The following is a 24546-nucleotide window of genomic DNA, read 5'->3' as shown; positions in this document are numbered from 1 at the left end:
CAGCTTCTCGGATCGCGTGCGTTCCGTGATCCGGACTGATCAGCCCGGTTGCCGGAAAGCGTAATCTTGACTGGCAGTTTCTTACACTCCAAATCATCTCCAATCTCTCTTTTCCGTTCCTTTGATACTCTTGCTTTTCGATGCGATTCATTTAATCATGGCGGCACCTCAGCCTCCCGGCCCCTTCGGGGGTAATGCCATCGCGCAAACAGCAGCGCGCCTCATGAACCAGTCCATGGAAGAATCCATAGCTGAAGAGAGCTTGCATGCTAACCGCGGAGAGATCGATGATTCGGCAACACCAGTCACCGTGGCTGAATCAGAGGAATCCAGGCATCGAGAAATCACATCTCTTGCCCGAACATTTTCACAGCTATCAAAGCAACAGAGTATTGGCAAAAATGACGCTCAGCAGGAAGGTGTGAATACTTTCCTTGAAGCGAAAACCAATCCGGAGCTAGATCCTAATTCAGACCAATTTAATTCACGGAAATGGGCTCGAAACTTGTTGGACATGACGCGGGATCCGGAACGTTATCCGCGTCGCACAGCAGGCGTCTCATTCCGCAATCTCAACGTCTTCGGCTATGGCACAGCTGCCGACTACCAGACCAACTTTGGTAATGCCTGGCTCAAAATGTGGAGCTGGGTACAAGGACAGTTGGGAATGAGGGAGAAAAAGCGAATTGATATCCTTCGGAACTTTGAGGGAATTGTCCACCAAGGAGAAATGCTCGTGGTGTTGGGTCGTCCTGGCAGGTAAGACCGGGCTGTTCTATCTCATAGGCAGAGGACCAGCGAGCACATTTACTAACCAATATGCCTCAATAGCGGATGCTCAACATTTTTGAAAGCAATTTCGGGCGAAACACATGGTCTTTTCTTAGAAGATGGCTCCGATATTGAGTACGATGGTATCACTTGGCAACAGATGCATGGCAGATTCCGAGGTGAAGTGATCTACCAAGCGGAGACCGAGATCCACTTCCCCCAGATGACGGCTGGAGACACTCTTCTCTTTGCCGCTCAAGCACGGGCACCGAGTAATCGACTACCTGGAGTCTCGCGCGATCAATACTCGGTGCATATGAGAGATGTGGTAATGGCCATGCTGGGTTTGTCACACACCATGAGCACACAGGTTGGCAATGAGTACATTCGCGGAGTCTCTGGAGGAGAACGAAAGCGACTTAGTATTGCCGAAACAACGCTTTGCGGCAGTCCTTTACAGTGCTGGGACAACAGTACGCGTGGTTTGGATAGCTCTACCGCTTTAGAATTTGTCCGAAACCTTCGTCTATCCACTGAATACAGTGGGTCAACCGCTATTGTGGCTATTTACCAAGCCAGTCAGTCTATCTATGACATCTTCGATAGAGCTCTTGTTCTCTATCAAGGCCGTCAAATTTATTTTGGTAGGGCGGATGACGCGAGGCGTTTTTTCATCGATATGGGCTTTGACTGCCCCGACAGACAAACCACTGCCGATTTTTTGACTTCCCTGACAAGCCCATCAGAACGCCGCGTCCGCGCAGGATTTGAAAATCAGGTACCACGAACTCCAGACGAATTCGCGACACGATGGAGGGACAGTGATGAACGAAAAAGGCTTTTACAAGAAATTCAAACCTGTCGATCCCAGCATCCGGTTAATGGAGATCAATGGGATGCTTTTAATCTTTCCCGGGCAGCAGAGAAAGCTAAAGGTACTCGAGCTAAATCGCCATACACTCTCTCTTACTGGATGCAGATCCGTCTATGCCTTTGGCGTGGATTCTTGCGATTGAAGGGTGATATGAGTATGACACTAGCCACTGTTATCGGTAACACCATTATGGGCGTTATTATCTCCACCGTCTTTCTTGATCTACCCAGCAACACTGGCAGTTTCTTTCAACGCGGCGCTCTTCTTTTTTTCGCAATTCTTCTCAATGCATTTGCTAGCTCATTGGAGATTTTGACTCAATGGCAACAGCGACCAATCGTGGAGAAGCATTACAAGTATGCCCTCTATCATCCATCTGCGGAAGCTATCAGCTCGTACATTGTGGAGTTGCCTTCGAAGGTCTTGGTCGCAATCACATTTAACATCATCATCTACTTCATCCCGCATTTGCGTCGGACACCCGGTCACTTTTTTGTATTCTTCCTCTTCTCATTTACAACTACATTGGTCATGTCCAACGTTTTCCGTACCATCGGAGCTGTCTCTCGTTCGATGGCCCAGGCCATGGTCCCGGCTTCAATATTTATGATGATTCTGGTCATCTACACCGGTTTTACCATTCCTGTGCGGGACATGCACCCCTGGTTCCGATGGCTTAACTACATAAATCCAATTGCGGTGGGTTTTGTCTACCAACTTAATCTACACATAGAACATCACTGATTGATTTTGTACAGTACGCCTTCGAGTCTCTGATGATAAATGAGTTCAGCAACAGAAGGTTCACTTGCTCTGAATATGTGCCCGGTGGTCCAATGTACACTGATGCGCCTTTGAGCTCCAAGATTTGTTCCCAAAAGGGAGCTGTGGCGGGCGAGGACTACATCGACGGTGACGCTTACATTAATACCACGTTTCGCTACTTCCAGTCCCATTTGTGGCGGAATTTTGGTATCCTTTGTGGGTTCTTTTTTGCGTTCTTGCTCACTTATGTCATTGCTAGCGAGTTTGTACGAGCTAAGCCATCTAGTGGTGAGATTTTGGTCTTCCCGCGTGGCAAGATCCCTGCTTTTGCTAAGAAGATGCGTCAAAACGATGATCCAGAGGATGCCGCCGTGAAGGGAAAACAGGAAGTAGCAGAGAAGGCTCAGGACCTGGCTGTGCAAAGCGCATCTCTGGCCAAACAAACAGCGATCTTTCACTGGGAAAATGTCTGCTACGACATCAAAATCGGGGGTAACCCGCGACGCATCCTTGACCGTGTTGACGGATGGGTAAAACCTGGAACTCTTACCGCATTGATGGGCGTTACAGGCGCTGGTAAGACCTCACTTTTGGATGTGCTCGCCAACCGGATTACAATGGGTGTTATCACTGGCGAAATGCTGGTCGATGGTCGACTTCGGGATAGTTCGTTTCAACGCAAAACAGGCTACGTACAACAGCAGGATCTCCACCTGGAGACTAGCACTGTTCGCGAAGCCCTTGTCTTCAGTGCCCTTCTTCGCCAGCCCCACAGCATTCCACATCAAGAGAAACTTGATTACGTGGAAGAAGTTATCAGGATGCTGGAAATGGAAGACTATTCTGAGGCTGTCGTGGGTGTTCTGGGAACTGGGTTGAATGTGGAACAGCGCAAGCGACTTACTATCGGTGTGGAATTGGCGGCCAAGCCCGACTTACTCCTCTTCTTTGATGAGCCCACATCGGGTCTCGACAGTCAGACAGCGTGGTCAATTTGTACCTTGATGCGCAAACTCGCAGATCATGGACAGGCTGTCCTTTGCACTATTCATCAACCATCTGCGATGCTGATGCAACAGTTTGATCGGTTGCTTTTCCTAGCAAAGGGTGGTCGAACAGTTTACTTCGGAGAGCTTGGCTTAAACATGGAGACTTTGATCAAGTACTTCGAGGACAAGGGCTCTTCTAGATGTCCAAAGAATACTAACCCGGCCGAATGGATGCTCGAAGTCATCGGTGCAGCTCCTGGCTCCTTTGCAGACCGTGACTGGGCAGAAACGTGGATCAATAGTCCAGAAAGAGCTAAAGTAAGAGAGGATCTGGCAGAGATGAAGGCTGAACTGTCTCAGAAGCCTCTCCCTCCAGAGACTGTTGGCTATGGAGAATTTGCTACACCTATCTGGTATCAATTCTATGTGTGCATCACTCGCTCGTTCCAGCAGTACTGGCGCAGCCCTGGGTATCTCTACTCAAAGGTTGCCATGTGCGTCTTCCCGGTATGTCAACCAACTTGGTTTAATAACTCTTCTTATATTTTCTTCTTCATCCTATCTTCGCCATCTTGTATACCCTAGCCTGTCTACCTGATCTTTGTGCAGATATGATGTCTAACTATTGGCAGCCTATTTTCATCGGCTTTACTTTCTGGCGTATGCCCAACAGTCTACAGGGTTTACAAAATCAGATGTTCGCTACATTCATGCTGCTCATTATACTTCCTAATTTGGTCCAGCAAATGATGCCGAGTTTTGTGACGCAGCGAGCGCTCTATGAAGTCCGGGAGCGGCCTTCCAAGGCATACTCCTGGAAAGCGTTCATGCTCGCTAGTATCTTCACAGAGCTACTTTGGAATATTCTCATGTCGGTCCCAGTGTACTTCTCATGGTACTATCCGATTGGCCTGTATCACAATGCTCCCAGTGGGCAGACAATCGCACGAGGAGGAACCACCTATTTGTTGATTCTCATATTCTTGATGTTCACATCGACATTCAGCTCCCTGATAATTGCAGGGATTGAACAACCGGAGACAGGAAGTAATATCGCACAGCTGTTGTTCTCTCTTTGTTTGGTGTTCAACGGGTGAGTCAGACTGATATCTTATTTATTAGTCTTATGTGGTTAGAGCCGCTAACATCGTCTTTTTCGAATGTGTTCAGAGTTCTAGCGAGTCCCTCCGCGCTGCCCCGTTTCTGGATTTTTATGTACCGCGTGTCTCCGTTCACCTATCTAGTATCGGCCGTGCTCTCTACGGGACTGTCAGGCGGCGAAATCGTATGCTCCAGCATCGAACTACTTGAAGTAAATCCACCAACAGGTCAAAACTGTTCATCCTATCTTGATCCTTATGTCAAGGCATACCAGGCGAATTTGTTGAATCCCGAAGCGACAAAAGATTGCCAGATTTGCTCGATTTCGACCACTGATGCATTTTTGGCCGCTCTGAGCATCAAATTCTCTGACCACTGGCGCAATGTGGGCTTGCTCTTTGTGTATATTGTGGTCAATGTGTTTGGGGCCCTTTTTTTGTATTGGCTCATACGTGTGCCCAAGCGCTGGGCGCACAAAGTCAAGCAGGCGTGAAGGATGTGTGGCATGCAAACTAAACATTGACCGTGGCAGACCCAATTTTTCATACATTCACGTGTACAGCTCTTTAGAGAACCTAGAAGAGATTTGACCACGCACAATTTGTTACTTGGATATTGACCTTCGCCCCTTCTTCATGCATTTGTGTACGTATGTAACCAACTATCAACACTATAAATCCATTTTCCTCCCTCCGTAGGCCCCAGAAATTCAGCCAGTGATCCCGTCTGTGGCCCCCTGATCCCCTTGTCAGCTTCGATCTACATCTCTTGCGGGAGGATAAGTCCGTATCTTTCCATGACCCTCCCAATCATCTGCTAGTTAGAAATTATTGTTTGACTTCTAACCCGTGTGTTTGGGTTTTGCGAAGCGGTTAATATTCGGGCTCGGGTCGACAGGCCAGTCACGGATGCCCCGGGTTGGGCGGTGGAAGGTTTTTAGCGAGACGGCATTGCCGTGGGGGCCAAAGTCCAAGATTGTCACAGTGGATTAGTTAAAGTTTTTTTTTTCTATTCAAAGGGGAAAGGCGAAATTATTATTTGAAATCAACAACAGGAACGCTTGTCACCCTATGGAAGTTGGGATGTGAGAAGCTACTCCAATGATTCAATAGGAATATGCGTAGGTTTTGTATGCACGGAATGGGACTTGGTCGTAATAAGCATAGCATAATATTTCTTGCTGCCACGACATGCAGATATTACAACTGAATGCAATGATGAACTCGCATTAAAAGAGCAACTATTGTGTGTAATACCCTTTGAAGTTTCACGAACACAGTAATAATGGCGAATAATTCGTATGCCGGGGCCATTCTGGTCTCGGGCGGAACAGGAGACGGTGAGCAGCGGTGCTCGGTCAGACCGGGAAAGGAATCCGACTGCAGCGGACAACTGTCTCTGTAAGAGTATATGAGATACGATTGGCCCGGCAGTCCCGCAAGCCTGTTGACGGACTGCTCGAGGGGGCTTAGGGCTGGCACAGATTGGTGATCCGCCGCGGCAAGACTGGTCGGCCAGCACGCAGACACCGCCAGTCTACTGAATAATTAGGTTCAAAGCCACTACCAGCCGGTATGTACGGAGAGGCGTGGGTAATTTGCATGCCTAGGATCAGCCCGGGGGCATTCTTACCACCTCGCTGTCTCTGCTTCATCGAGCGGTACGCGTGGCGCAGACTGGTCACTGCGCGGGTCGCTATGGACTAAGCCAGCTTTAGCAGGTCTGTCTACCATTCTATTGGGTTACGAGATGGGGAATCCTGGTCACAAGTGTTTAAGGACCCATCTCGCATCCATTCCGCATCCATCAAGTTGGGACAACGGGGGGATTGTTTCCTCTTGTTAGGGTTGCCCTAGACCCGTCCAGTCCTGACTCGGTATCAGTACGAACAGGAAGAAAAATATAGGCCGTAGCGCCCGCGCTGGAAATAGCCAAAGAAACATCGTCATTCTGGACCAATTCGGCACTTCGTTAGCCTCCCCGAAAGTGGAAAAGGATTGGGGCTCGAGATTGGGGTCCGAAGGGTTGACCAGATCAGGTTAGACGTGCGATCTCCCGTGTTATCGTTTAAATGATTATTTTTATTGGTTTTATCGCCGTGGCTTGTTGGTCGCAGATGTCAGTTATGTTGCTCCCTACTCTGCCTCAACCGGTCCCCTTTAAGTCCGAGAAATTAAATCCTAACTTGAGAATTTATCACGGCAGTGTTATCAATGATTTCAATATCATTTGGATCAGCTTTCCAGACCCGAGCTGTCTAATGCACGCCGTAAGTCCGATGATTGATAAGCAACTTCTCGGTATTAGTAGTATACTGAATGTCCTCGCGATCCGTCCGAGACAGACGATGTAGATGGGCCATTTCACATCCTTGTGGAAACATTGTGGTCATTCGGAGACTTTTTCTCGTCTATCGCGTTTCCTCTTAGATACTTAGCAACTAAGTCTGTGGTTCCTGTGTAAACTACTAAAATTGCTTGATGAATATCCTGGTCAGTCCTCATGTCGGAATAGCGGCATCCTGCTCGTCAACAATGCACTTTATCCATTTAACGAACACGCTTAAATGTTCCTTTCTGGTTCTGGCGCTGAAAACCATTCGATTCATTCATCTCGGTCCACTTCGGACCCACGCCCGCGCCCTCCTGTTTCCCACACCAACCTGAGGCTTGTTGAGGCTCATTCTGGCCCCGCAGATCCACTGATACATGGGCCGTTAACAGGTTGGGTGTTTGGCATTTGCCCATCACCCAGTGCACATCACTCCTATATTGATGCAACGCAGCGGTCCCACCGTTTTGGTTCTCTGTGGAGCCCAATACGGCCAATGTGGGAGCGCCTAGGATTCTCTTGTCCATCATTCTTATTCCTAATTAGTTCTGAGGTTCTTATTTATACCAATAAGTGTCAGCCCTGTTTCGTGTTTGAATTTCCTCTCGACCTCTAATTCTCCTTCCCTCTCTCTATCCTTCGGCCCTGCATGAAAAGAGAGTTCCATACTCAAACCTTTCCTTCTCATTCGCCTCTATCTTCTCTTTCTTCCTTCTCCCCTCATCTCCCTTAAACCACCTTCTTTTCCGAGTCAAAATATGGATCCTTACCCCCCCTTTTACGGAGATCCCCCACATTCTGCCGATGTCCGGTATCTCGAGCCAGTCCTACGAAGCCTTCGACCCGTCGCTGCCCACCGACCAACCTTTTGTCACACGGGCGTCGCACTTTCAGTTTAACCTCTCTTCGCCCTATGAGCTGGCTAAGACCCGAGAAGAATCCATGGTCTCGCAACCATGGTGGAAGTTTGAAGATCATTCATTCGCCTCTACGGATTACATGGCCCCTGAGCTTCCGATATATACAGATCACGTTGTATCATGGAACTGTGGACTATCAGGCGTTTCCGACCCGCAGAGCCCACGAAGTAATAGCAGTGGAAGCATTCCAGTTATGAATTGTATCGCATCCTCGTCATATCCTCATGAAGATTTCCCTATCCCTACTGTCGATGAGCAGCAAGTCAGCTATCCAGCCGCCGACACTCTCATCAATCTCGACCATTCTTCGATGCTTCCCAGGACCCAGGTGCTTGAGGTCAATCCCGATAGCCGCTCTTCCTTTGATCAGTATGAGTTTTACCCGTGGTCGGGGAGCCAGTCGAACTGTAGCGGCACGCCTGAACAACAGTGGCATTCACCTCTACCGGCGGACACCTTGACATTGTCTCAGCCCCCAACAAGATCCAAAAGTCGTCTTGCTTCGGTTTCAAGAGTCCGAAAATCTGTTGAGCGATGCCCTCCATCTTTTCCTGGCCGTAGCCGCCGGCGTCGAGGAGTGGCTAGCGCAGACAACGCTGACGGCAACAACCCTCGAATCTTCGTATGCAGCTTTGCCCCGTACGGATGTGAAAGTACATTTGTCTCCAAGAATGAGTGGAAGCGCCACGTCACCTCTCAACATCTCCAATTGGGCTTTTATCGCTGCGATGTGGGCAAGTGTAGCGTGCACATGCACCAAATGAGTCCTGAATCCTTCCTCTTATCCGCTGCCTCTACCAAATCACGCGCATCCACGCCTCCACCGGGTCAACCGAACGACTTTAATCGCAAGGATCTATTCACACAACATATGCGGCGAATGCACGCACCATGGCTCCAGTCCGGTCGGCGACGTACTCCTACGGATGCCGAGCATAGTGCTTTTGAGACTAGCCTGGAAGATGTGCGTCGGCGGTGCTGGCACGGCTTACGAACACCGCCTCAACAAAGCCATTGTGGCTTCTGCCATGAGACATTTACCGGAGACAGCAGCTGGGATGCCCGTATGGAGCATGTTGGACGGCACTTTGAGCGTGATGATCATCAAGCGCTTAAAGATGAGACAGAGGATCTAGCACTACGAGAGTGGGGACTTCGTGAGGGAATTCTGAGCCTCGTTGACGGGAAATGCCAACTAGTGTCGTTGGTGGGCATGGATCTATAAAAATCAGCCGGTTGCAATGATGTTGGGTGTTCCGTTTTTGGATTATGCGGTTCGGGGCGATTTAGGTGTTATGAAATTCGGGGATTTGTTTTGCGAGGCGTATGGCTGATACGTTGGTTCACAAATCTTCGCGCTTTGCATCTTACACTTCAGAAGGGGCGATATTGGCCCTGCTTTCCCTCATGTATATCTATCTGTACAGGCTTCACGACTTGACGTCTGAGGGTCAATCATATATCCACGCCATGATCATGAACAATACAACAACAATTAGACAATATGGAATGCTTTAATTCTCTATCGTTTCTGCTTTCATCTCCGTATCGGCTTTCGTTAGCGCCTACAAAATATAAGATCCGCGGGTAGTCTGCTTCAGGCCCACCACTGTCAACTTGACATAACCAAAACCAACTTTCCAACTCATCCGCCCCCAAGCCGATAATATCCTTCAACCCCACATATCATAGGTCACAAACCTAGCCTACCGTCATGCCTGTTCTTTGTGCCAATTCTCCACTCATTACGAGTCATATTTCAGTCGGATCCCCATCTATCCCACCCTATCACATCTCGATACGTCGAATATCTATTTCGACATTCCTGGTACAATAATACAGCCGTAATCAGATGACTAGACTTTCTGGCGGACGATCAACGGGCTGAGTAGCTAGCATGTATAGTCAAGAGGAAAGCTTTAAAGCACCAGAAAGACCGTGATCACCACGCGACATCCTGTCAACTTGAAACCAAGATGCTGAATGCAGAAATCTCAGGCGACTTTATGCATGACCAGTCCATTTTTCATTCTCAAATCTTTGGGATTTGATGGAGCGAGTTGCGGTCGAAAGATGAAGGGCCAGATGAGGGATGAGGAACAGACCTAATTAGGCAGGAGGAAATGTACCTATGTAAGCCGGTATCTTAAATATCTTAAAAGATGAGAAATCATTCGATCTCAATGATAGCGCCCCAGCCCAGGAGAAAAGAATTGTTGGAAAAGACAATAATTAACATTCCGTTGATCGACTTGACTCGGAACGCTTGACATTTCTCCATTGGGACCTACACACCTCACGAGTCAAAGCTCATAGTCTACAACAACCAGGCACCTTCCTGATAGGGCAGCCAACTGCCTATTCACTGCCTGTCAACATTGCTCATTGGACCCCACGCATTGAATCATTCGCTAGCCAAGTGATGAGGAGCCTGGCACTCTCATGGCCCCATCTCGGTCAGGCTGTCAATCCAACAACTGAGCAAAAGCCGCTTGAAGCTATTGCGGAATGAAGCTAAAGCTGTATACTCAACACAGCCCCGCCAGAGCGGTTCCCCGACTCCCCAGAATGATCAGGGTGCACTGCCCAGGAATCGCTTAGCGCGGATTATTAAGCGACAAGGTGTTTTAAGAGATCGGGATGTGGAATTATCATATGAATCGGCACGACAAAATTGTGTCTTGGGGATGAGAAGCTAGGTCAACATTCGGAACAACTGTGTATGTGGGATTTGGGGGCCTTCAGCTAGGAAGACGTCCAGGTAACGGCTTTGTTCCGGGTCCGAGAGCGGGCTTGGAGAACTTGGGCTCGGACACGCACTAGCGCCGTGTATACTCTTCAGGGAGCACCCGATCTTTATGCCCACATGCTATGACCATATGCTAATTGACCTTTTATTCTAGGTAATTATGCTGTCATTTGCCGACAATGATCATGATGAGGATCAAACTGGCTTGACTCCGAGGGAGTGGCAGTTGAAACTTCTCCATAACTCCCTTTCATATAGTGATAGACGGATTATTCGTCATTATTCTGGACTCGCATCCCTGTCCATAGCGATTTCTATTTGTTAGTCAGTCTCGGTCTGGAGATCATGAATCGTGGCTTCAGGAACAGCCCCTCTTGCCTGGCCCCCACCCCTATCGAGTAAAGCTGCACACTCAGTGGCATGGGAGAAATGAGCACTTTTGTTTATGTGGAACTTGTACAGATATGGAGCTTGTAGAATGCCCTGTGTTTGGTCAGTCGGAATAGCCAGGATGAGCCAAAATAGCGTCCCCGAACGATGTAGCTCGACAACTCGTCAAAACTGGAGACTCAACTTGGCCCCCATGTTCGCTCCTCTTACCGTATTAGTACACGAGGGCCTGCAAATCAAGAAACCAAGGAGTCGGTGATCTCGGCGATCTTCATGCAGCAAAAATAAAATAATTCAATTTTTCAATAAATAAAACTGAGATAATCGGGTCATACTGTAGTCCGAAACGGACGAACCAGCCCATCGGGTTCGGCTGAAATGAGGCGAAGCATATGGATAAAGACGAGACGAAGAAAAGGGGGAGAAAAAATTGAAACAGGAAAACTCGAACGAGGCCATCCGAACTTGGAGTTATGATGCGACCGAACTTATTTGCTACTGACATAAAGATAAACATTCCGGTGGCCTCTGCAAAAAACAAGTTCTCAGGTCGACAACATACGAAGAACTGTGCTCTGAATTTAGTGCTTCGGATTTTGCAAGTTGAAATTGCTGAACCGTTCTCGAGTAGTAAGTGATCAGGCGTGTTAAAACAGTCACTCTCTTATTTGCCAATTTGCTCCTAACACCATTCAGGCCGACTATCATTATGGATGTCTTCTAAATGCCAGTCATCAAACACCAGCAACAGAGTTTGTTCGTGGCCGGTCAATCTTCACGCATGTCAACTTAGGGTTTGGCACCAACCCCGGACATCCACGCATCTCATTCTCGACCCACGATAAACTTTCCCCCCATCTACCGTGAATAACAGCACTTGCGCTCCACACAAACTTCTAATCCTCAAGGATATAACCTAAGATAGGAGGAAACCCTCGCAGCCTCTCGACGAGGCTGGCGGGACTACCCGGGCGCCCGTCGTCTAGACTACCCGATACGGAAATACTCAGGATGTTTAATGGCGATTGGCAATGGCAGCCATTCGAACAGGGCCACTGGGAGTCTATCCGAAATAAAATGCGTTATTCAACGATAGACCTGCAGCTTGAATGAACCGCAGACTCGGCGCTGGATGCTCGGGATGTTTGTTTAGACCCAGCTGCCGTCATTTGAATGTCGGATGCGCAGCCCTATAGGCGTCCCGAAAGGGAGCTAGCTTCAGCGCTCCAATATGCCTTCCTTGGCTCAAGCGCTGACAACAATATTTTAGTACTGCAAGAGCTTTTGTGGTACTTGATCACTTTCATTGCCCGGCAGGAGGTGGGGGCTGTATGCTTGCGTTTCCAGATTGCTTACGCAGTTCAAGTAAAGCGTGGGCGGCTGGAGAAAGCAACATCCGTTGTTTGAGTTGTCAGTTATCGTGGAGATATTCCAGCGCGTACTTGAAGCATATCGACTGGAGTTGGTAAGAATGGTCGAGCTGTTTTTATAACCCGGATCAACTGCCATCAAATGCTTGACTACCATGAACTGACTAAATATTCCACCGACGTTACATAAAGTCCATTTTTGACAATAGAGAGAAGAAGAATAAATTGAGAAAATAATGCTCGGGTAGTAGACTCCATCTTCAACAGGTGAACGACTATCACCCTCAATCCCACATCATTAAATCAGATGGTTCGGAGTACCGTGCATACAGTACGAGTCTGTTTTGTCCCTCCTCGCCACCAGAAAGTAGCTTGGATACAAGCATTTCCCAACAACTAATCACCGATGGGTCTCTTCTGGTTTCCATACTCCAGCTCTATCTTCCTCTATACTCTGATTGTGGGTGAATGTCGCCCAGCATAAAGCCGACGCAGATTCGGCCGAGATATCCCAATCAGGAGATCAAACCCGATCTTCTCGAACAACGCTTCGTCCATCAGCTCGAGATCTATAGATTGAGTGTCACGATCAATATAAACATGGACGTCATATACATGGAAGGGATATACAATACTATTTATTCAGAGAACTTCAGACGCTTCAGAGATTCAACCAATCTCGCCGTAATACCTCTGATAAGCAAACCAGCCCTTCCGGTCAAGATTGTTCAGCTTCTCGGAGAGAGCATTCAACTTTATCCACCTCGACCCACTGCGACACGCACCCGATGATGGTATAAAAGGTACGTTTTTTTTCTCTTCGCTTCCGGTGTCGCTTGATTCTGATCCTTGTCGGCCTCTCTCACATTCCTCCTGGCATAATCCTCATATCCACCCTTCCAATTCAACACATTAAGGCTCTTATCGCAACAATGGCAGTCGACTTGATGAAAGACTCCTTTGCCAAGCGTGCGATGCAGTTGCGGGAGTATATATTCAGCCAGCCGACCAGCACATTCGCGAATAACCCTTGGGCAGTGGCCCACGCGATTGACGAATTCACCAGCACAAGCGGCCCCATGATGACTTTCAAGGGAAAGAAACTCGAAGTTGCGAAAGCCCAGCTCATGGCACAGCAGCCGCCCCCGCGAACGCTCCTGGAGTTCGGCACATTCGTGGGCAAATCCGCCCTGGCGTGGGGTGCCATTCTCCGAGACATTTATGGCGAAAACGTCCCGGACGACGTGAATGTATATACTTTTGAGCTTGATTCTCAGATGGTCATATTGGCCCGAGATTTGATAAAACTCGCTGGTGTTGATGATGTCGTGCATGTCATCGAAGGACCAGCCTCTGAGTCTCTGAGGAAGCTCTACGCGGATGGCCAGGTGACCAGTGTGGACATGGCCTTCTTCGACCACTGGGAGAAATTCTATCTTCCAGACTTACAATTGATTGAGGAATTGAAGCTATTTCGGATTGGGTCATTGGCGATTGCTGATAACACAGATTTCCCAGGAGCCCCTGATTATCTCAAGTATGTCAAGGCAGGAGGGAAGGGGGCTGCCACGTCCGTCCAGTATCAGAGCAGGTCATTCGAGACTGAGACTCAGTCAGGAAAGCCGGTATGTGTCTCTTCGCATCTTTTTGCTGTCATACTGCTCGATCTATTTGAGTCACTAACTTGATCTACCTCTTCTAGAGCGTCGTGGAAGTTAGTACTGTGGTTGCAATCGAGTAGACTGTGCTGAGATGGCAGCATTTAGCTCGTCATTGGCCAGCTACATGGAATTAAAGAAATTTTTTGTTAAGATCTTGCTGCAGCAGTAATTCACTGAGCACAAATGTCTTTTGGATTGGGGGTGGTTATTCTTTATACAGGGGCGTAAATCTTCCAGTGTGCTTCTTATGAACATCCCCAGAGTTTTATATTTACCTCCATGTAAGCAAATGGACAGTCGCAATGACTTAGGAAATGAAAATTTATTCAAGAAATGCTAGTCAAGACAATTATCCCAGGCCTATCCTCCTCAATTCATATACTGCTTAATTAGTGCCCGATTCGTGGGCACTTAAAGCCACCTGGGGCATAGTCAACTACCCTAAGTACCAAACGCCATCTACGTGTAAGCGGCCCCAAACCCATCACCGCCTCAACTCCCCGCGAATCCCGGCTCCGAAAGTGCAGTTCCCCACTCGAAATTCACCTTGCGCCATGGTGAATTGAATATTCTCCGCCTGTTCTTCACTCCTCTCGTTCTTCTGCAAGGCATGCTGCAAGTGCAGTAGAGCTCCCTAGTTACCTCTTGGCCACGTTATCCGGATCGCCGACCTCCTTGAATCCGCCATCATGTTTGTCCGACCTCGAAGTCTCAATGCGCAACCACTAACATGGCCCCTGCCAGGACCGTCTTCTCTCTTATTATAATCAACAAGGCCGGTGGTTTGATCTACCAGCGCGAATTCCAGGCCGGCCTGCATAAACTCTCTACCAACGATTATCTTGTCCTGGCGGGCACCTTTCACGGGTAAGCCCTTCAGCCCTGCAAGATGCACCTCGCTGCGAACCGATGGAACCTCGAGATTACTAAATGATGGTTTAAATCACAGTGTCCATGCTATCACCCGCTCCATCACTCCCAAGCTCCCTCTTGCCCCAGCGACCGGGTCCCCCGCCGTATCATCACCCGGTGCCAATGCCCCCGCGGGCTCAGGCTACAGCCATCCCAACCCAGGGGTTCCAGTGACAGGCCTGGAACATCTCGAGACTGAAAAATTCCGATTGACCTGCTTCCAGACGCTGACTGGAACCAAGTTCCTGCTGTTTACCGACCCCATGACCGGCAACGTGGATACGATTGTCAACAAGATCTACGAGCTGTATGCCGACTACGTGATGAAGAACCCGTTCTACCAACTCGAGATGCCCGTACGATGTGAAGCCTTCGACCGAAATCTGGGTAGCTGGATACAAGGGCGAACATAAAACAGGACACCCATTCCGGGGTGGGAATAACTTCGGAATGGCTGGTTCCTGGGGACGGGAGCGTGCGATGACGACCTTGACGACCTAGATTATCTTTCTTTTCCTTCATTCTTGTCTTTCTACTGTACCTGGAAGAGGGAAACCCAAGTTTCCCAGCTTGTGCATAATACCAATCAAATCACATCAATATTTCCTATCGTGCACCCCTTCGAACCCAGTAGACCTAAAACGTGCCTAAGAAGACGGGACCCGGGGGGAGGGGATGGTCGACTCTCGAGTATACAGGAACAAGTACAGGAACAGAAACAGGGACAGAACAAAAGAAGAGCAAACGCCGGGTATGCATCACAGGTCATTTCCATGGGAATTGGAATCTACGCAGTGTCCATCTTGTCGTCGTCCTTCTTATCTTTCCCGCTGGACTCACCCGCACCCTCTTCGGGGATGTTGTCCAGATCCGTTTTGCCTTCGGCCGCTTCTCGATCGCGTTTCTCCTTCTCCTGTCGGTTCTTCTCTTCCTCGAGGGATAAACGAAGAGCAAAGGCCAGCTCGGGATCGTTCTCGGCATTATCCTCGAAATTGAACCCGCCGGCATCACCGCCCTCCCCTCCGGAGGAGGCTGCGGCCCCAGCACCTTCTCCGGCGAGAATCGGGGTGGCCTGAAGCTCCTCGCTTAGAATATGAGGCCCGGGCGGGATGACCGCAAGGTAGGAGCTGTCGCCGCTTGATACATTATCCACGAATGCCTCCAGCTTTTTGGTTTGATCAGACTCCAGATCACCGAATGCCACCACGTCGATCGACACGTTAATTTTCTTCATCTTCTTCGCCAGCTTGACGAGGGTCTTCTCATCCTCCGCGATTGGTGAGCAGGAGAACACGATAATTCGTTGCCGCTGGGACTTCTCGGAACGGTGCTTCAGGGCCAACTGAATCACGAACATAGCGGTTAGTGATGCAAACAACATGTTTCGCATGAAATTCAACATACTGCGGCAACCTGAATACTAGAGCTCAGATGCGATGTTCCATGGATCTTTGTGCGATGTAGACCGGCAAGAATACCGCCGAAGTCTGTGGTAAAAGTCGAGAGCACCTCGGGACCCTTGCCTCCCATGCTCATGAGGCCCACGGCTGACTGTGGGTGTGCGCGCATCTTGACACTGTGGATGATGCCGACGGCATCAACCTGAGCTTGCCACCGGGTTGATCTGTATAAGCCGAAAATTAGATGATGTAGTGATGGCGATACGTCTAGGAAACTCACGTGTAGTCTCCATTGCGACTGCTCTCGCTGTTGTCGACACTGATGAGATGTTAGTAGCGCTACAAGCTCGGGTTGGGGAGCAATGACAAACATGATCATAGTAGCTTCGAGCGACATGATGATGGGATGTGAGGGAAAGGATGGGGAGAAATATAAGGGGAACGATGGAAACAGGCAAGGTCTAAGGACGGCGGTGATGACGATGAGGTGAAGCTCTCGATTCTGCCGAGAAATTCCGCCCGGGGTGGTGTTTGTTGTGGCACCGTGCCTCCACATCCACCTGCTCTCTTAGTCTCTAATCCAAACCCCAATACCTTCCACCATGGCTACTTTAAAACGCAAGTCTCCTGAACTTATTAATGCGCAAGATGCTACGCCTAGTAGTAGGCCAGCTAAGAAGCTGTGCCTGACCCAGGGACAGAAACAGGCGCTGATTGACAACCTTCAACTCGAAAGTACGTGAAGGGAGGGGCGATATGGGATTGTATGGGAGATAAACAATGCTAACGGTGGCAGTTACCGAGCGCGCCCGCAAGCTTCGCTCTCAGTATGCTTTGCACGCAAGTGACCTCCGTGCCCGTATTGAACGACGCGTCAATCGGATTCCTGTCTCACTCCGCAAGGCAAACATGGGTGAGCTCCTGGAGAAGTACTCTGCGCAAGCTCAAACTACCTCGCCCCTGCGAAAGACATCGCCTGCAAAATCTTCGCGTGCCCCGGCCATGATTTCTATCGACCAAGCTCTTTCTCCCGCTGGAACACGCGACGGTCGGACTCGGCGCACAAGGTAGGACGAGAAACTAGCCTCCATGCACAGTGAACTTTTCCACTAATGGGCTTTAGCAATGAGGGCTATTCTGATAAGGAAAATGCTCCTGCTTCTGGTGAGCCAGAAGGACTCAAAAACCCTAAGCGTCGGGGTAAGGCCCCGGCGGTGGGTGGTACATCACGCGTCGTGTCTCAGGAAGTGCGAGGAAACGACCACAGAATCCTATCGCCCAAGTCGCTCAACTCCCGAACATACCCGCAGTCGCCCTTCCGTGCCTCCCCCGAAAAAGGCCAGCCATCGTATCTCTCCCGACCGACGTCTCCTCTGAAACCTTTCAGTCCACTTCGGGCTGCAGGTCCAGCTTCTCGCCCACGTGGAGCCACCACATCCTCCGCTAGGGACACTTTACAACCTGCAGCGGCAAAGAAGGCAACTGCCCGTTCAGCGACAGGCCCTAGGTCTGTGAAGTCTCCGCTCCCACGTCCAGCAACCCGCCAAGGGGAAAGAAAAAATAGCTTCTCGTCCACCGCATCCTCAGGAACCACTGTGACAAAGTCAACTCGAACTGGCACTGGTGCTAGGAAAGCCACAGCCGGTACGGCATCTACAACCGCCAAGAAAGCAGCGGTCCCCCGAGCACAGGCTGCATCGATGGCCGTCAAGAAGTCTACTTCTGCCACTGCCGCATCCATGCGGAAAATAACTGCCCCTGCGGCAACAACTGAGGCTTCTTCTCGCGGTACACGAGCGCTACGTAAGAGGATATAAAAAATTTAGCGATACGGCATTCTCAGCGTATATTCATTGATTCCCTTGAGGTTCTTAATCGGGAAAGGAGTTGTATTTTTCAGCGAGGCTTTTTGCCATCGATGGGCATGAAATTGAGTTTTAGTGCGGTGACCTATGTCCCCGTGTTGGCTTTCTTATGCTGGTTTCATTATTGGTGTTTTGTGAACTGTTTCTTCTGCTTTTTTCCATGGTTGATTTTATTTGATATTATCTGGTGTTTGTCTCTTAATCTGCATAGACACCGTGTCTTACCTACTTGACAAATGCAACCAGGTCCCCGAAGAGTTTTAAGGGACCTGTTCGATTCAACGTTTGGATATTCAAAGGTATTCTAAATAATGTGGTGAACAAGAGAAAGGAGCTGTAGGCTGTGCCCCGGTTTCAGGTTAAGAAGGCGAAGAACGAGATTGGCGGATGTGTTATATATAGTTATATATATCGCTCATCCAAATTCGAAAGGCCTAGTGCATGTGTCCTATACATGCTTTAAATCTCGAAATTGAGTCTACACAGTGCATGTTTAATACGATTCAAAATACTTGGAATTGCAACAGTATTTAATATCGTAAGATATAGATCATCCCAATGGAGATTGCTATTAGCCAAAGATGCATGGGTATACTAGTTCTAGGACAAGGAACAGCAAAGCGAAAAAAGGGAACTAATAACTACATTTAGTTCGAAACTCTGGACTCAGTACAGGTATCATCGGTTGCAATCATGCTGATTGACAAGCAAAATTTAGCACAGAGAGAGGAGAAAAGATAAAAAAAAGAAATCAAAAAAGCGGCTCCATGGAGCGGAAGAAAGTGAGTTAAGAGAAGAGAAGAAAAAAAAAAGACATGCAAAAAGACGGACCAAGGTAAAACCCGGAGCCTGGTCCATGAGAGAAGAAAGAGACAAAGAAAACGAGCATGAACTGTAAGTACGCTCATAGCGAAGGAACGCAGGTGGTAGGAAATATGGGTATGGATGAAAGTGGAAGAACCAAGAAAAAAGGAAATGCGCGGCAAGATGACATGACCGCTTCCACGAATTGCTGGAAACATGTGCACGATATTGGTTACCAACTGAGTTGCCAACCATATAGGAATAGGTATCACTTTTGGATGGACAAAGTAAGAATTTTGAATGTGAGAAGAAAAGATGTGAGAACGCCGTCAACCAACCTGCACTCGACTGACGAGATGGTTGGGCAAATGGACTTGTAAGAAAAACGCTCAACACGCCCCCAGCACGATGAAATGAAATAAAATGATACACCATGGACCCTGCCACAATGTTGCAAATGGATAAATGCAAATCAAGGGGTATCGAGGTATATGACTCGATCGCAGCTGTGCAAGTGTAAAGACGGTGAATGTTGATGGTCTAACCGGTCACACCCATCCCGGGGCTGGGACGGGCCCGATAAGGAAGGGATTGTTGATTATCCGATGCGGGTTGGCTGCCGTTACTAGTGCTTCGCTCACGGCGAAAGCCGGGTTGTGGGCCGAAGTCCAATCCAGCCTGGGGAGTAGCGCTGGAGGAATGAGAGTGGCTTCCACCAGGCCCGGGAACATGACGAACTGAACTCTGCATCTGCCAGGCGGCATCCTGGGATGGGTCTGTCTCGATACGTGCAGATGTCGGGGTGCTCTGTTGATTTCGGTTGGAGCTGGTAATGGTGAAGGTCTCTCCGCCATTATCTGGTCTTGTCGAGAAGCTGCCTCGAGCAATATCACCGTAACGCTTCAAAATTTCCTTTGTCGTCACTTCAGCATTCTCCCTAAAGAGGGTGGAATCGCTGAGAATAGATTGCAAGTCCTCCGGAATCTAGAAGGTAGACATAGTCAGTTTCGACGCTAATCACTGAACAATAGTAGGATGTTGCGCTACTCACCTCACACATAGTATCATTATACGTGATCAGCGCATTGACTGCCTCGATAGCTAGGAAACTCTCATCCACAGTGCTGTTCTTTGCGTTGGGGTAAAGAATGTTCGGTGTCATAACAGTAGCCAGGTTATGAATGTCCATTTTGCTGCCTGACTCTTCATCAATGTGCGAGAAAGAAGACGTCCAGTTGAGGAAAGCGAATAGGACTTCCATCGTGTCACGATGGGCCTTTGGCAAAAGGCAGCAGGTGAGATGCAGAACTCGCTTTTGTATTTCAGGATCGGGGAGTTCTAAAACACAGGTTAGCTTCCAAATGATTTCAGATCGATGGGAAGGTAGGGTGGTGGTCCTGCTCACTTTGTGCAGTAACAAACAGGCGATGCAGCTTGAAGGTCATGAGCGGATCTGGCATCTCACGAAGGAATTTCTTCAAAAGGGCTGCAATTTGCACAGGGTTTTCCTTGGCTAAATCCACCTGCTCATACTTGGTGTCGATTGACTCGGCAAGATCCTTGAGTCGACGAATATTGCCATTCTTTCGGAAAACACCTTCAACCGACATGTCCATCTGGCGCATTGCAGAAACTGCATCGTCTACAAGCGCAGGGATTCGTAATGCACCAGGCCCAACGCCATGAGACGATTCAGTTCCCTCCTTCTCTACCAGGTAATCCAGGCTGACACCGAAGACGCCCTTCTTCTTGCCACCCTTCTTGGGATCTTTGAAGGCACGTCCAAATATGTTCCAGATTGTTGGCTTTCGCGATTCAATCAGGGAAAGCAGCTCCTCCATGTTGAATTGGCCCTCAAGTAGGGGTTCCATAGACAACACAGCAACATGACGGACAATAAAGTATTCCAAAGCCGTAAGCTCCGAAAAGTACCGCTTGCTTCGAATGGTAGGATCAATAAGCATATCCATGTTACTGTTTGAGACCCCACGTTGATGGCCGGGCTTATACTTGGGCATTCCTTCATTAGCCTCAATCAGTTTGGTACCAGCATGTCGGTATGCATTGGGCCGCTGTTCCTTGGCCTGCTCAGCTGCAACAATGCGCGGGATGTCATCCAGGGTCAGGGCATCCTGGGTGCCAAAGGTCAAGTCTTTCACGGTCTCGCCATTTGCATCTCTTTCTTCAACAATTTGGAATCCAGGACCACGAGGATCACTGCCATCATTTCCAGAAGATCCCGGACGAGCACTTCTACCTTCCGGGCCATCAATGATCCGGGATGCCCGAGCCTTCTTGTACGTGGTAGAAAGAGTGCGTTCATTGCGAATGGAGCGTAGGCGACGCATTTCGCCGACAGTCTGCTCCAATGATGACTCTTCCATACCTTCACGAGAGCCGCTATACGACTGAGACCGTGTGTTGGACCGGCGGACCATGCCGGGCTGCGCGCGATATCCCTCCTTATTCTCATACTCCTTAAGATTGGGATCATCTGCAACAAGGGACGAAATGTTAGAAGCATATAAACAGGGGGAAAAGAACAGACCAAAGAAGAGGGGGGGGGGAGAAAGAGAGGACATACCGGATGTGTGAGGCAAAGTACCCCCGCACGAAGAACAGCCAAAAGTCGAGCCAGTGCGACCCGCAAGAGGAATACAAATTGCTGTAGTTTGGAAACTTGAACGAAACCAGCCTGTGCCGTCGAACTGACGTTATTTTGATGAGCACACGCGGTGCAATAGATGCGTCCATCACTTTCATTGAATAATGCATCTGGCAGGTCAGAGCTCAAATCCTTCTCACACGAGGAACATGTCACATGAGGCGGTTTGATATGCCAGCGGTTATCCCCGCACCGAACACATTCATCATCTATGGGTTCCTTGCACGTAGCGCAGCAGTCGGACAGTTGGTCAGCCAGTCCCTCAACTCCGGCCATCAGATCAACAGGCGCATTTTCATCCTCTTCCAACGGTGCAAGGGACTCCTGGTTGGCGAGATGAGCGAGGAAATTGTTCAGACCATCCGGCGCCGATTGGTCTCTCTCAAGCTTCAAGGCACCCTGCAGGCCAATGCGGATAAGAAGCTTGAGATAATGGGCGAGGCCCGTCACCAAAGACAGTAACTCTTGAGTAACCCCCAGTTTCCGGACCCCAGTCTCTTGTGTCTTCGAGAGTAGGGCGAAAAAAGCTACGATCTTCTTGCAAAGCAATTTGGCCTCCCGGCCATATGACAATTCTATACCAGAATGTTAGCTCGAGGTTGGAGAAAATCATGAAACCCTGTATTATCCACCAGTACTTACCCTTGACGCCATGGGATTTGATATACGCAGCTAATTCATCAACGGCAGCAAACAGAATCTCCACGTGGGCAATGAAGCGCTTGGCTACGAGGACACCATCGATGTAAGCGCCGTTACTGACGTGCAATAGCATATCAGAGATGCACGCAGCCGATGATTCTTCAAAGGTAGAGAGCGTGCTCCAAATATTGTAGACTTTTTCTTCCATCACATCCTCTGCCTTTCGGATATTTTCACGCTCTTCGGGGGTGGCATCCGCACCCGTAGGAGGCGGCTCCCACGTTTGCCCGGTAGGTGATAGTCGTACATTCCAGAATTTATGAATCATGTAACATTCAGGGTGCCAGTGTTGATTTTGTCCATTGCGGAAGATCTCCACGAATTGTTTGAGAATCGCCGTGTGACAGCCATGGCAACGCTGAGCAAATTGTGTCGAGTAGTGAAAATGACAGTAGACCTTGCCCTCATGCTCATAGTATGAATCCTGGGCACCAAAGACGGTGGGACATACTGAGCAGGTGAAATGCTCAATGTGATACTTGCGATCTAGCGCAGTGATGTAAGAGCCTCGAAGGGCCCCACCGCACTCGTGGCAGAGCAGGTTCAGTCGTCGAAAGTAATCCGTCTCGCAGAGTGGGAATTGACAGCTCCCATCTTCGGAGTCGACGGGGAAGAACTTTGAGGCAACAATTTCACCGCAATCCTGTAAGGAGCAGAGATTAACATCACTGAATGGGACCTAAAACACAAGAAAGCGTACGACCGAGAAAGGGAGAGAGGAGGTTGGGGGGGGGGGGGGGGGGGGTGAGTGTTTAGAAAAAAGACGAAAGCAAATACTGGCAGGTATTTGCAGATGCAAAATCATGCCAAGTTGACCTACCTCGCATTTGAAACATTCAAGATGGAAAGTTCCACCCAAAGCACGGACAAACTGGCCCGTGAGGGGCTCATTACACTTTTGACACAAGCGGGATGAGCCCGGTGACTTGTTGTGAGTGCGTCCATTGGGACGTGACCGATCCCGAATGTTGGATCGATCCCGAAAACCTGGTTGTTCCGGCTCCAGGCCACGGGGAGAGCGATCCTCTGGGCCCAGAGGGCTGTTGCCTGCTGTGCGGGTAGTGGGGGAGTCGAAAGGGATCAGGCTGTCTTCGGGAGAAGTTGGGGTGTTTTTCTGATAGCTGCTTCCATAGCCGGAGGTGTTCACCGTCGGGGTGGGTTTGCCTGCGACCAGGCTGGCCGGGAGTTCACCAGGGGGCATGATGGGCCCCCGTCACAAATCAGTGAGATTGAATTGCGTCAAAGGTGGTGCGATAGATGCCGCATGCAAAAGTCGTGGTGAAAGGTGGTGAGGCGAGTTGGCGGCGGTAGCAGTGGCAGCGGTCGTGGGAGGTGGATTGTGTTTAAGAGGCGGTAAACACCACACACGATTGCGGGGGGGGATTCTACAGGGAGGCTAAAAGGACGGAGTGCGCACACTAAAATCCTAAGAGAAATTGTAAGCATGGACATCAGGTGAGAAAGTTGGGGCTCTTTTGGGGCCGAGAAGGAGTTGGGATGCCTCCTCCACCGGGGGAGCCAGCTGCACTCACCTTTACGCCATGTAGTTTCGAACAGACGGGAAGGGGGAGGTATAGACAGTCTGGGAGAGCGGTTGGGTGAGGAGGGGGGCACGAAAACGACCGATAGAGAAGGTTGCGATCGGTAAGGAAGGGATTGCGGTCGGTGAGTTGTGAGGTTCGTTAAGCGCGTCTGCGTCGGGGCCGGACGCGGGGGGTCGAGGCTGGCAGCTTGAGTGGTGAGCCGGCGCACAGGTGGACGAGCATGTCCCGAGGGACGGGGAAGAGCGCACCGACAGAGAGGTACGTCGAGAGGGAAAGGAAAGATCGGGGGAGGGGGTGGTGAGGATGAGAAGGTGAGGGGGTTGGGAAGGAAGTGGGCTGGGGGAATGAAGATGGAGAAGGTTCGGGCATTTGTTGCCCCCCCCCCCCCTAACGAGGTAACGAAGTAACGAGGTAACGAGGAGACCCTCCCGGTACCTGGGCACACTATGGGGCCCTCGTACTCAGGGCAAGTCACTGCCTCGCTGGTCCCTGGGTCACGTGTGGGGACACACCGCCCCCGACGATCGTTTAGTTCCGTTTAGTCTTTAGTTTCTTCGTCGGGTGTGGCCGTGGATCGTGCCCTTCCTGTCATCCCCATTGAGTGAAGAAGATGAATGGCGCTGCAACCCATGGCTCGGGGGGTCTTTTGTGGCATCTGGATCTTCCTGAGGTGGTCCTGGTCCTGGTTTGCACCTGATCTACTGCGCATCCCGGGTCCGAGGATGACAGGCAG

General features: G+C 49.7%; 8 protein-coding genes across 8 annotated transcripts; 5 read left to right on the top strand and 3 right to left on the bottom strand.

The window, feature by feature from the left end:
* Positions 1 to 157: 157 nt before the first annotated feature.
* On the top strand, positions 158 to 4993 carry N7462_000819 (pleiotropic drug resistance family ABC transporter; the record flags this gene model as incomplete). The annotated part of the gene is made up of 5 exons (XM_057072545.1): positions 158 to 759; positions 832 to 2344; positions 2404 to 3906; positions 4032 to 4492; positions 4570 to 4993. 5 exons carry the CDS (start codon positions 158 to 160, stop codon positions 4991 to 4993), a joined length of 4503 nt encoding a protein of 1500 aa, XP_056939075.1.
* A 2056-nt stretch (positions 4994 to 7049) lies between these two features.
* N7462_000818 (uncharacterized protein) lies at positions 7050 to 7358 on the bottom strand (the record flags this gene model as incomplete). Its single annotated transcript, XM_057072544.1, has 1 exon — positions 7050 to 7358. The coding sequence occupies one exon, from the start codon at positions 7356 to 7358 to the stop codon at positions 7050 to 7052; it is 309 nt and encodes a 102-aa protein (XP_056939074.1).
* A 277-nt stretch (positions 7359 to 7635) lies between these two features.
* Positions 7636 to 8976, top strand: N7462_000817 (putative C2H2 finger domain protein; the record flags this gene model as incomplete). The annotated part of the gene is made up of 1 exon (XM_057072543.1): positions 7636 to 8976. One exon carries the CDS (start codon positions 7636 to 7638, stop codon positions 8974 to 8976), a length of 1341 nt encoding a protein of 446 aa, XP_056939073.1.
* Positions 8977 to 13192: 4216 nt separating this feature from the next.
* On the top strand, positions 13193 to 14001 carry N7462_000816 (putative O-methyltransferase; the record flags this gene model as incomplete). Its single annotated transcript, XM_057072542.1, has 2 exons — positions 13193 to 13885; positions 13963 to 14001. 2 exons carry the CDS (start codon positions 13193 to 13195, stop codon positions 13999 to 14001), a joined length of 732 nt encoding a protein of 243 aa, XP_056939072.1.
* Positions 14002 to 14651: 650 nt separating this feature from the next.
* N7462_000815 (trafficking protein particle complex subunit 4) lies at positions 14652 to 15246 on the top strand (the record flags this gene model as incomplete). Its single annotated transcript, XM_057072541.1, has 2 exons — positions 14652 to 14788; positions 14871 to 15246. 2 exons carry the CDS (start codon positions 14652 to 14654, stop codon positions 15244 to 15246), a joined length of 513 nt encoding a protein of 170 aa, XP_056939071.1.
* Positions 15247 to 15620: 374 nt separating this feature from the next.
* Positions 15621 to 16630, bottom strand: N7462_000814 (proteasome regulatory particle base subunit RPN10; the record flags this gene model as incomplete). The annotated part of the gene is made up of 4 exons (XM_057072540.1): positions 15621 to 16175; positions 16238 to 16457; positions 16514 to 16552; positions 16605 to 16630. 4 exons carry the CDS (start codon positions 16628 to 16630, stop codon positions 15621 to 15623), a joined length of 840 nt encoding a protein of 279 aa, XP_056939070.1.
* Positions 16631 to 16835: 205 nt separating this feature from the next.
* Positions 16836 to 18050, top strand: N7462_000813 (uncharacterized protein; the record flags this gene model as incomplete). Its single annotated transcript, XM_057072539.1, has 3 exons — positions 16836 to 16968; positions 17030 to 17300; positions 17357 to 18050. The coding sequence occupies 3 exons, from the start codon at positions 16836 to 16838 to the stop codon at positions 18048 to 18050; spliced, it is 1098 nt and encodes a 365-aa protein (XP_056939069.1).
* A 1392-nt stretch (positions 18051 to 19442) lies between these two features.
* On the bottom strand, positions 19443 to 23470 carry N7462_000812 (GTPase-activating protein LRG1; the record flags this gene model as incomplete). Its single annotated transcript, XM_057072538.1, has 6 exons — positions 19443 to 19886; positions 19954 to 20240; positions 20308 to 21376; positions 21487 to 22142; positions 22210 to 22912; positions 23090 to 23470. 6 exons carry the CDS (start codon positions 23468 to 23470, stop codon positions 19443 to 19445), a joined length of 3540 nt encoding a protein of 1179 aa, XP_056939068.1.
* Positions 23471 to 24546: the final 1076 nt, after the last annotated feature.

The sequence above is a fragment of the Penicillium macrosclerotiorum genome (genome assembly GCF_028827735.1).
Source record: "Penicillium macrosclerotiorum strain IBT 26536 chromosome Unknown utg000001l_segment0_segment0, whole genome shotgun sequence".
Classification (NCBI taxonomy): Eukaryota; Fungi; Ascomycota; class Eurotiomycetes; order Eurotiales; family Aspergillaceae; genus Penicillium; species Penicillium macrosclerotiorum.
The sequence above is the reverse complement of the archived record's forward strand: the minus strand, read 5'-3'. Positions and strand labels throughout refer to the sequence as shown.